This window comes from Oncorhynchus clarkii, chromosome 26, assembly GCF_045791955.1.
Source record: "Oncorhynchus clarkii lewisi isolate Uvic-CL-2024 chromosome 26, UVic_Ocla_1.0, whole genome shotgun sequence".
NCBI lineage: Eukaryota > Metazoa > Chordata > Actinopteri > Salmoniformes > Salmonidae > Oncorhynchus > Oncorhynchus clarkii.
The window spans coordinates 47,495,963-47,508,554 of record NC_092172.1 but is presented as its reverse complement, the minus strand read 5'-3'; the positions used below and the strand labels follow the sequence as shown (position 1 = coordinate 47,508,554).

Here is a 12,592-nt window from a genome sequence, read left to right as displayed (position 1 = left end):
TTCTAAATTCCTGCTGGCCAAAGATGTTAAGTGGACAGAGATCTACCCTGCTTGTCATCAAGTAGTTGTGTCCTTTACAGTAGCCTACTGTACTGTACACTGAGACAGGAGAAGTGACAGGAATGAAATGTTTTAAACAGAGCAGGCGATCAACTGGCTCTGAGCGTGTCTGTCTGTCTGTCTGTCTGTCTGTCTGGATGTCCCAACGTCCACAGACAGTCTATTGAGTAGAACCTGTTCTATCGCCTTCTCTATGGACACAGTTCTGTCTGTCTGTCTGTTGTGTTGCGTTGTCAGCAGCTGGGGTTTGCTGTACCTGTCGTGCGATAGATAGTACACCAGGCTATAGAGTAGCAGCACCTCTGGCTGGCGCGCTACCAGGGGGCTACCCAGGCCTACTGAGGGCCTTGGCCTCCCTCTCCTTGTGTTTCAGATCCTCCTTGAAGCAGTAGGAACAGTAGTTATCTGTCTCCGGCCGCCCGTAGAAGGAGCACTTCTCCCTCTTGCATCTCCTCTGCTGCAGGCAGTACACCAGGCAACCCCCCCCGGCGCTACCGATCTGACCTTTGACCTTGTCGGACCCCGAACCCGTCCTGGTGACCCTACTGCTCCCCCAGGTCTGAGGCAAGTCGGCGTCGGCGAACTCCAGACAGTCCTGTATGTGGCTAGCGTTGAAGCCGTTGGTATAGGTATGGGACTTGTGCTCCCCAGGCATGTTGTAGGGCTCCGTGGTGCCTGGGACCCCCGGGTGGGTGTGGTTGACCCCGGTGCCCAAACGGACCCCAGACAGGCGGGCTGGAGAGTAGCTCTGGGAGGACAGAGAGCGGTTCTGCTGGGGGTAAGTGGCACAGGTCTTCAGGGTGCCCACCAGAGGAGGCTTGTAGCTGGGCTGGGGGTCGTCCGGCTGGAAGCTGGGTGCCTGGAGGGCCTGGAGGTTGACGTCTCTCAGGTGGATGATACTGGACCTCTGGATGGGAGGGGTATGGCTGTAGTGGGCTGACACTGGGACTGTAGTTGGGACGGGCCTGGGGACAGGGGGGACGGACCCCGGTCTCCTGGTAGCACCGTTGCTGGGGGAGGAGTTGGGGGAGGGGCTGTGGCGGCCCTGCATCTTCAGGGCAATCTGTGGGGGGGTGTGAGGGGTATGGCTTTGGTGGTGTCTGGCTGGGGAAGAGATGAAGTCCTGGGGAAGGGGAGTAGGAGGAGGAGGGCAGGAGGGAGGAGGAGGAGGGGTGCGGGTGTCTCGCTCCCTCTCTCTCTCCCTTTCTCTCTCTCTCTCCCTCTCTCTCTCCCTCTCTCTCTCCCTTTCTCTCTCTCTCTCCCTCTCTCTCTCCCTCTCCTTTTCTCTCTCTCTTTCCTTCTCCCTCTCTCTCTCCCGGTGAGGGGCGCTCTCCTGCTCTGGTTTCTTCAGGGCGTTGGAGGGCCCGTTGGTCGTAGTAGTCGTGGTTGTAGAGTTTGCTGCAGGTTTCTTCTCTCCTTCCTTCCTCCTAGTCTCCTGCTCGGCAGAGAAGCGCTCCTGAGCAGAGGTCAGGTAGAAGGAGATCATCTCCTCGTGGAACTGGTGGCGATGGGAGGTGAGGAGAAGGCCGGCGAAGATGAACTTCCTCTCGCCCTGCATGGCGGCTCTCAGTATGTTGAGGCTCAGCTTGACGTCTGTGCTGTACTTCCAGTGCTCCGACAGGGCCTTATCCCCCACCAGCCGGGCCAGGAGACCCCCCCTGTCCCTGTCCCGTTCCCCAGGAGGAGAGGGCACGCCTGCGGGACGCTCGGTGGGAGACGGGCTGGTGGTCTTGTCCGAGGAGAACGACGTACTCCCAGACTGGCCCTCCTTCTCTCCTCCTCCTCCATCCTTCCGGGCTTTTCCTTCCCTTTTCTCCTTCTTCTTGTCTACGTTATTCTCTGTCCCTCCTCCGTTGCCGCCGCCCCCCCCTCCTCCGTTGCCGCCCCCCCCTCCTCCTCCGTTGTTCCGGCCGTTGCCTCCAGAGTTGGAGCGGTTGATCTTTCCGTGGACCAGTCCTCCCAGACCTCCCATGTTCTTCTTCAGCTTGATACCCAGGGTTTTACTGAAGCTGCCTAGCTTGTTGGCCACAGAGTCCGTCCTGGTCTTGTCCTTGTCTTTACCCTGTTGCTGCCTCTCCGTCTTCTCCTTGGGATCCTTGTCCTTCACGTAGACCTTGCCGTTGTTGACGTTGGAGTTGCTGCAGACGGAGTCTCGGTCGGAGTCCATGGAGTCGGCTAGAGACTGGACGTCGTCGCCCCCGTGGGACGCCGTGGGAGACTCCGGCTGGGCCAGGGGAGCCTGGAGAGAGAGAGAGGGTTGAGAAGGGATGGAGAGGAAGCACAATCAGTAAATGATGTTGACCTGTCTAATCTACTCCATTTCAAGACTATGACATCAAAACGTAGTTTGCTTTATTCCTTGTACATAGACAGTAAGGTGCTGAGGAGCTGGCGGTACAACACGGATGCAGAACAACCTATCAAATCTAATCACAACAATTATTTGCTGGCATTAGCCAATCAATGTGGAAGAGAAAGAGGAGAGGTACCCTGGTCTCAGATGGTATCCTGATCCATGTTACGTTCATGTAGTTATGCAGCAGGGTCAGTTTGGCTTCCAGAGACAGGATTAAACTGAGGGAGAAAGGTTACGAACATTAGATAGCAACAGTAAATCTGGATTATAAATGCTACGCTTTTGAAGAAATATAAACTCAGCAAAAAAAAAGAAACGTCCCCCGTTTTCAGGATTCTGTCTTTCAAAGATAATTCGTAAAAATCCAAATAAGTTCACAGATCTTCATTGTAAAGGGTTTAAACACTGTTTCCCATCCTTAATTAATGGACCGGTGGAAAGGTCATCAAGACACTAACAGCTTACAGACGGTAGGCAATTAAGATCACAGTTCTGAAAACTTAGGACACCAAAGAGGCCTTTCTACTGACTCTGAAAAACACCAAAAGAAAGAAGCCCAGGGTCCCTACTCATCTGCGTGAATGTGCCTTAGGCATGCTGCAAGGAGGCATGAGGACTGCAGATGTGACCAGGGCAATAAATTGCAATGTCCGTACTGTGAGACGCCTAACACAGCGCTACAGGGAGACAGGACGGACAGCTGATCGTCCTCGCAGTGGCAGACCACGTGTAACAACACCTGCACAGGATCGGTACATCCGAACATCACACCTGCGGGACAGGTGCAGGATGGACAACTGATCATCCTCACAGTGGCAGACCACATGTAACAACACCTGCACAGGATTGGTACATCCGAACATCACACCTGTGGACAGGTACAGGATGGCAACAACAACTGCCAAGTTCCACCAGTAACGCACAAATCCCTCCATCAGTGCTCAGACTGTCCCCAATAGGCTGAGAGACGCTGGACTGAGGGCTTGTAGGCCTGTTGTAAGGCAGGTCCTCACCAGACAACACCGGCAACAACGTCGCCTATGGGCACAAATCCACCGTCGCTGGACCAGACAGGACTGGCAAAAAGTGCTCTTCACTGACGAGTTGCGGTTTGTCTCACCAGGGGTGATGGTCGGATTCGCGTTTATTGTTGAAGGAATGAGCGTTACACCGAGGCCTGTACTCTGGAGCGGGATCGATTTGGAGGTGGAGGATCTGTCATGGTCTGGGGCGGTGTGTCACAGTATCATCGGACTGAGGTTGCTGTCATTGCAGGCAATCTCAACGCTGTGCATTACAGGGAAGACATCCTCCTCCCTCATGTGTTACCCTTCCTGCAGGCTCATCCTGACATGACCCTCCAGCATGACAATGCCACCAGCCATGCTGCTCGTTCTGTGCGTGATTTAATGCAAGACCGGAATGTCAGTGTTCTGCCATGGCCAGCGAAGAGCCCGGATCTCAATCCCATTGAGCACGTCTGGGACCTGTTGGATCGGAGGGTGAGGGCTAGGGCCTTTCCCCCAGAAATGTCCGGTAACTTGCAGGAGCCTTGGTGGAAGAGTGGGGTAACATCTCACAGCAAGAACGGGCAAATCTGGTGCAGTCCATGGTCACATGTCTGTGGAACTTGTTTAGTCTCAGTTGTTGAATCTTGTTATTTTCATACAAATATTTACACATGTTAAGTTTGCTGAAAATAAACGCAGTTGACAGTGAGAGGACGTTTCTTTTTTTTGTTCATTTAGCAATGAATTAAGATTGAACACTACAGCCTGTAGTGATACGTGCTAAAGTTTTATAGATAATAAACCATGGATAGTTAATCTCTAATAAAAATAAGGCTCTTTGTGATTAGTGCTGGGAACAATGTTTAGTTGAGAACACGAATCCCAACATTCATTCTTCTATTCAAGAATAATGATATTTTTCAATGTTCCCTGCAGCACAGTTAGCTGACCCCTACTACTCCCTCCACCCCTACTACTCCCTCCACCCCTACTACTCCCTCCACCCCTACTACTCCCTCCACCCCTACTACTCCCTCCACCCCTACTACTCCCTCCACCCCTACTACTCCCTCCACCCCTACTACTCCCTCCACCCCTACTACTCCCTCCACCTCTACTACCCCCTCCACCCCTACTACCCCCTCCACCCCTACTACCCCCTCCACCCCTACTACTCCCTCCACCCCTACTACTACCCCTCTACTACCCCTCTACTACCCCTCTACTACCCCCTCCACCCCTACTACTCCCTCCACCCCTACTACTACCCCTCTACTACCCCTCTACTACCCCTCTACTACCCCTCTACTACCCCTCTACTACCCCCTCCACCTCTACTACTCCCTCCACCCCTACTACTCCCTCCACCTCTACTACCCCTCTACTACCCCTCTACTACCCCCCTACTACCCCCTCCACCCCTACTACCCCCTCCACCCCTACTACTCCCTCCACCCCTCTACTACTCCCTCCACCCCTACTACTCCCTCCACCCCTACTACTCCCTCCACCCCTACTACTCCCTCCACCCCTACTACTCCCTCCACCCCTACTACTCCCTCCACCCCTACTACTCCCTCCACCCCTACTACTCCCTCCACCCCTCCACTACTACCCCTCCACCCCTACTACTCCCTCCACCCCTACTACTCCCTCCACCCCTACTACTCCCTACCCCTCCACCCCTACTACTCCCTCCACCCCTACTACTCCCTCCACCCCTACTACTCCCTCCACCCCTACTACTCCCTCCACCCCTACTACTCCCTCCACCCCTACTACTCCCTCCACCCCTACTACTCCCTCCACCCCTACTACCCCCTCCACCCCTACTACTCCCTCCACCCCTACTACTCCCTCCACCCCTACTACCCCCTCCACCCCTACTACTCCCTCCACCCCTACTACTCCCTCCACCCCTACTACTCCCTCCACCCCTACTACTCCCTCCACCCCCTACCCCTACTACTCCCTCCACCCCTACTACTCCCTCCACCCCTACTACTCCCTCCACCCCTACTACTCCCTCCACCCCTACTACTCCCTCCACCCCTACTACTCCCTCCACCCCTACTACTCCCTCCACCCCTACTACTCCCTCCACCCCTACTACTCCCTCCACCCCTACTACTCCCTCCACCCCTACTACTCCCTCCACCCCTACTACTCCCTCCACCCCTACTACTCCCTCCACCCCTACTACTCCCTCCACCCCTACTACTCCCTCCACCCCTACTACTCCCTACTACTCCCTCCACCCCTACTACTCCCTCCACCCCTACTACTCCCCTCCACCCCTACTACTCCCTCCACCCCTACTACTCCCTCCACCCCTACTACTCCCTCCACCCCTACTACTCCCTCCACCCCTACTACTCCCTCCACCCCTACTACTCCCTCCACCCCTACTACTCCCTCCACCCCTACTACTCCCTCCACCCCTACTACTCCCTCCACCCCTACTACTCCCTCCACCCCTACTACCCCTACTACTACTCCCTCCACCCCTACTACTCCCTCCACCCCTACTACTCCCTCCACCCCTACTACTCCCTCCACCCCCTACCCCTCCACCCCTACTACTCCCTCCACCCCTACTACTACCCTCCACCCCTACTACTCCCTCCACCCCTACTACTCCCTCCACCCCTACTACTCCCTCCACCCCTACTACTCCACCCCCCCTCCACCCCTACTACTCCCTCCACCCCTACTACTCCCTCCACCCCTACTACTCCCTCCACCCCTACTACTCCCTCCACCCCTACTACTCCCTCCACCCCTACTACTCCCTCCACCCCTACTACTCCCTCCACCTCCACCCCTACTACTCCCTCCACCCCTACTACTCCCTCCACCCCTACTACTCCCTCCACCCCTACTACCCCTCCACCCCTACTACTCCCTCCACCCCTACTACTCCCTCCACCCCTACTACTCCCTCCACCCCTACTACTCCCTCCACCCCTCTACTACCTCTCCACCCCTACTACTCCCTCCACCCCTACTACTCCCTCCACCCCTACTACTCCCTCCACCCCTACTACTACCCTCCACCCCTACTACTCCCTCCACCCCTACTACTCCCTCCACCCCTACTACTCCCTCCACCCCTACTACTCCCTCCACCCCTACTACTCCCTCCACCCCTACTACTCCCTCCACCCCTACTACTCCCTCCACCCCTACTACTCCCTCCACCCCTACTACTCCCTCCACCCCTACTACTCCCTCCACCCCTACTACTCCCTCCACCCCTACTACTCCCTCCACCCCTACTACTCCCTCCACCCCTACTACTCCCTCCACCCCTACTACTCCCTCCACCCCTCTACTACCTCTCCACCCCTACTACTCCCTCCACCCCTACTACTCCCTCCACCCCTACTACTCCCTCCACCCCTACTACTCCCTCCACCCCTACTACTCCCTCCACCCCTACTACTCCCTCCACCCCTACTACTCCCTCCACCCCTACTACTCCCTCCACCCCTCTACTACCTCTCCACCTCTACTACTCCCTCCACCCCTACTACTCCCTCCACCCCTACTACTCCCTCCACCCCTACTACTCCCTCCACCTCTACTACCTCTCCACCCCTACTACCTCTCCACCCCTACTACTCCCTCCACCCCTACTACTCCCTCCACCCCTACTACTCCCTCCACCCCTACTACTCCCTCCACCCCTACTACTCCCTCCACCCCTCTACTACCTCTCCACCTCTACTACTCCCTCCACCCCTACTACTCCCTCCACCCCTACTACTCCCTCCACCCCTACTACTCCCTCCACCTCTACTACCTCTCCACCCCTACTACTCCCTCCACCCCTACTACTCCCTCCACCCCTACTACCCCCTCCACCCCTACTACCCCCTCCACCCCTACTACTCCCTCCACCCCTACTACTCCCTCCACCCCTACTACTCCCTCCACCCCTACTACTCCCTCCACCTCTACTACCCCCTCCACCCCTACTACTCCCTCCACCCCTACTACCCCCTCCACCCCTACTACCCCCTCCACCCCTACTACCCCCTCCACCCCTACTACCCCCTCCACCCCTACTACCCCCTCCACCCCTACTACCCCCTCCACCCCTACTACCCCCTCCACCCCTACTACTCCCTCCACCCCTCTACTACCTCTCCACCTCTACTACCCCCTCCACCCATACTACCCCCTCCACCCCTCTACTACCCCTCCACCCCTACTACCCCCTCCACCCCTACTACCCCCTCCACCCCTCTACTACCCCTCCACCCCTACTATCCCCTCCACCCCTCTACTACCCCCTCCACCCCTCCTACCCCCTCCACCCCTACTACCCCCTCCACCCCTACTACCCCCTCCACCCCTCTACTACCTCTCCACCTCTACTACCCCCTCCACCCGTACTACCCCCTCCACGCCTCTACTACCCCTCCACCCCTACTACCCTCTCCACCCCTACTTCCACCTCTACTACACCCTCCACCCCTACTACCCCCTCCAACCCTACTACCCTCTCCACCCCTACTATCCCCTCCACCCCTACTACCCCCTCCACCCCTCTACTACCTCTCCACCTCTACTACCCCCTCCACCCGTACTACCCCCTCCACGCCTCTACTACCCCTCCACCCCTACTACCCTCTCCACCCCTACTTCCACCTCTACTACACCCTCCACCCCTACTACCCCCTCCACCCCTCCACCTCTACTACCCCCTCCACCTCTACTACCCCCTCCACCCCTCCACCTCTACTACCCCCTCCACCCCTACTACCCCCTCCACCCCTACTACCGCCTCCACCCCTATGACCCCCTCCACCCCTCTACTACCCCCTCCACCCCTATGACCCCCTCCACCACCACCACCTGTTTGTCGTTTGTTGTACCTAACTCACTTGGCTAGCTTGATGTTGTCGTTGTGGTCTCGGCTCCACTCCCAGTCCTTCCCAGGGTCCGTAGCGAAGTGGAGAGATAGCAGCTTGTGTTCTGAGTCGGTCAGCGGGATCACAGCTGGAAAACACAGATCACGCGTCATTATGGTCAGATCAGATAAGCAGGGGTACAAACACACAGCCAGGTAACCACACAGCCAGGTAACCACACAGCACACAGACAGGTAACCACAGAGCACACAGCCAGGTAACCACACAGCCAGGTAACCACACAGCACACAGACAGGTAACCACACAGCACACAGCCAGGTAACCACACAGCCAGGTACAGCCAGGTAACCACACAGCACACAGACAGGTAACCACACAGCCAGGTAACCACACAGCCAAGTAACCACACAGCCTGGTAACTACACAGCCAGGTAACCACACAGCACACAGCCAGGTAACCACACAGCACACAGCCAGGTAACCACACAGACAGGTAACCACACAGACAGGTAACCACACAGCACACAGACAGGTAACCACACAGCCTAGGTAGGATAAGCAGAGCCTCTATTGACCAGGAGGACAATTTGGGTTTGAAAGTTGACACAGACCCATTAATCACAGTAAACCCCGGCTCATAAAGTCATGGTTTGATGAGCTCTGTTGTGCCACTGCGTACAACTTGTATCCTTCTATTGGTATCATCTTCCACGTGACACTTTTGATGCCAAGAGGGCCTTGTTTTCATTTTCTTCTTCAGCCAAACATGTAAAACAACGGATGTTGCTGAGAAGCACCTACGCTGACATTACAGGGAGTGTGTTGTGTGGGTGGATGTTCACACCCCATAATAACACTGTCTAGAGAGAGATAGATGAGTCTCTGTCACGAGGGTCTGATGCCTTTCTCTCTCTCTCTCTCTCTCTCTCTCTCTCTCTCTCTCTCTCTCTCACACTCTCTCTCTCTCTCTCTGTCTCTCTCTCTCACTCTCTCTCTCTCCCTCTCTCTTTGTTAGAGGGCGGATCAGCTTAAATAGTGCAAATAGATTGTAGCTTCTATCAATGTAATTGTCTGCATCACTTCCAATCCCCCATATATTATTTTGCAAATATATAATATATATATATTATATGTAAACTCAACAAAAAAAGAAACGTCCCCCGTTTTCAGGACCCTGTCTTTCAAAGATAATTTGTAAAAATCCAAATTAACTTCACAGATTTGTATTGTAAAGGGTTTAAACACTGTTTCCCATGCTTGTTCAATGAACCATAAACAATTAATGAACATGAACCTGTAGAACGGTCATTAAGATACTAACAGCTTACAGACGGTAGGCAATTAAGGTCACATTTATGAAAACTTAGGACACTAAAGAGGCCTTTCTACTGACTCTGAAAAACACCAAAAGAAAGAAGCCCAGGGTCCCTGCTCATCTGTGTGAACGTGCCTTAGGCATGCTGTAAGGAGGCATGAGGACTGCAGATGTGGCCAGGGCAATAAATTGCAATGTCCGTACTGTGAGACACCTAAGACAGCGCTACAGGGAGACATGACGGACAGCTGATTGTCCTCGCAGTGGCAGACCACGTGTAACAACACCTGCACAGGATCGGTACATCCAAGAATCACACCTGCGGGACAGGTACAGGATGGCAACAACAACTGCCCGAGTTAGACTGTCTCCTCAGACTGTCCCCAATAGGCTGAGAGAGGCTGGACTGAGGGCTTGTAGGCCTGTTGTAAGGCAGGTCCTCACCAGACGTCACCGGCAACAATGTTGCCTATGGGCACAAACCCACCGTCGCTGGACCAGACAGGACTGGCAAAAAGTGCTCTTCACTGACGAGTTGCGGTTTGTCTCACCAGGGGTGATGGTCGGATTCGCGTTTATCGTTGAAGGAATGAGCGTTACACCGAGGCCTGTACTCTGGAAGCGGGATCGATTTGGAGGTGGAGGGTCCATCATGGTTTGGGGCGGTGTGTCACAGCATCATCGGACTGAGCTTGTTGTCATTGCAGGCAATCTCAACGCTGTGCATTACAGGGAAGACATCCTCCTCCCTCATGTGGTACCCTTCCTGCAGGCTCATCCTGACATGACCCTCCAGCATGACAATGCCACCAGCCATACTGCTCATTCTGTGCATGATTTCCTGTAAGACAGGAATGTCAGTGTTCTGCCATGACCTGTTGGATCAGAGGGTGAGAGCCTCGAAATGTCCGGGAACTTGCCTTGGTGGAAGAGTGGGGTAACATCTCACAGCAAGAAATGGCAAATCTGGTGCAGTCCATGAGGAGATGCACTGCAGTACTTAATGCAGCTGGTGGCCACACCAGATACTGACTTTTGATTTTGACCCCGCCTTTGTTCAGGGACACATTATTCATTTCTGTTAGTCACATGTCTGTGGAACTTGTTTAGTTTATGTCTCAGTTGTTGAATCTTGTTATGTTCATACAAATATTTACACATGATAAGTTTGCTGAAAATAAACGCAGTTGACAGTGAGAGGATGATTTTTTGCTGAGTTTACATACACACATACACGTAGGCCCTAAAAAAAAAACATATTTTTTTACTAAAAGCATTATTATACTATTGATGGATTGACTATGACGTTTCAGATCACCCAGGAGTGCCGTCTGCAGAGTTAGCTCCGGGTAAATGTTACAAATCTTCAGCCATTCCTGAACCTGCGACCAGAAACTAGCTACATATGGACAGTATTAAAACAAAAAAATCTAATGATTCAGACTCTTCGCAGCAAAATCTGCAGAGCTGATGAGAGCCTGAATCACCCATGTAAATAACATTCTATTGGTTGCAAGAATTTTGTATTATAATTAAAAGAAAAAAAAATTGGCGTGGTTTTACGTTATCGGTTCATAAACCATGTGCCATGGAATCGGTACGTCAAAAATCTCTTCCCAACTATTTTGCAATCTATATGGCACGGCTGGCAATTTTTTGGTCCTTAAATGAAACTGATACACTTTTTTATTTTATTTATCACAATTTTCTTTCCAAAGGTTGTTGAGACAGAGGACAGGCCGTGCTGTAAATGTGTCTGTCAGACAGTCAGCGAGCTTCTGACGTTCAGGGCTTTTGCCAAAAAAGATTTAGCTGTAACTCTCAGAATGTAGAGAGGAATGCAGCATCCTGTGTTTGGGGGAGTGTTTACGTAAGTAGTGTGTGTGGGGGAGTGTTTACGTAAGTAGTGTGTGCGTAACTCTGATCAAGTACAGCTGTGTTGTGCTGTGGTCTTGAGAGTTTCTCCCACAGGTCTTCAGTGAGACGGTTCTGTTTTTCTGTGTGTTTGGGGGAGTGTTTACGTAAGTAGTGTGTGCGTAACTCTGATCAAGTACAGCTGTGTTGTGCTGTGGTCTTGAGAGTTTCTCCCACAGGTCTTCAGTGAGACGGTTCTGTTTTTCTGTGTGTTTGGGGGAGTGTTTACGTAAGTAGTGTGTGCGTAACTCTGATCAAGTACAGCTGTGTTGTGCTGTGGTCTTGAGGGTTTCTCCCACAGGTCTTCAGTGAGACTGTTCTGTTTTTCTGTGTGTTTGGGGGAGTGTTTACGTAAGTAGTGTGTGCGTAACTCTGATCAAGTACAGCTGTGTTGTGCTGTGGTCTTGAGGGTTTCTCCCACAGGTCTTCAGTGAGACGGTTCTGTTTTTCTGTGTGTTTGGGGGAGTGTTTACGTAAGTAGTGTGTGCGTAACTCTGATCAAGTACAGCTGTGTTGTGCTGTGGTCTTGAGGGTTTCTCCCACAGGTCTTCAGTGAGACTGTTCTGTTTTTCTGTGTGTTTGTGGGAGTGTTTACGTAAGTAGTGTGTGCGTAACTCTGATCAAGTACAGCTGTATTGTGCTGTGGTCTTGAGGGTTTCTCCCACAGGTCTTCAGTGAGACGGTTCTGTTTTTCTGTGTGTTTGTGTGTGTTTGCGTGTGTGTGTGTGCTTGTGTGTGTGTGTGTGATGCCGTTCTGTCATTCCTTTCACAGAAAGTTATTCGCACAGTTTGATCAGCCTCAAGCCTGAGACACGATGAATTACTTTACACCACAGACTGATTGAGACAATGTACTGTCAGATAAATTACATCTCTCTGCATTGAGACAATGTACTATCAGATAAATTACATCTCTCTGCATTGAGACAATGTACTATCAGATATAATACATCTCTCTGCATTGAGACAATGTACTGTCAGATAAATTACATCTCTCTGCATTGAGACAACGTACTGTCAGATAAATTACATCTCCCTGCATTGAGACAATGTACTG

At 53.1% G+C, this 12,592-nt stretch overlaps 1 protein-coding gene across 1 annotated transcript in view; it reads right to left on the bottom strand.

Moving 5' to 3' along the window:
* Window positions 1–261: 261 nt before the first annotated feature.
* The window catches only part of LOC139384665 (OTU domain-containing protein 7A-like), a 102,278-nt gene continuing 89,947 nt past the window's right edge, over window positions 262–12,592 (bottom strand). Inside the window, exons 11-13 of the mRNA XM_071129488.1 lie at window positions 8,319–8,433; window positions 2,550–2,634; window positions 262–2,299 (exon numbers count right to left, since the gene is read on the bottom strand). Of these exons, the coding sequence (XP_070985589.1) occupies window positions 386–2,299; window positions 2,550–2,634; window positions 8,319–8,433 (2,114 nt within the window). The 3' untranslated portion in view covers window positions 262–385. The remainder of the gene's footprint in view (window positions 2,300–2,549; window positions 2,635–8,318; window positions 8,434–12,592) is intronic.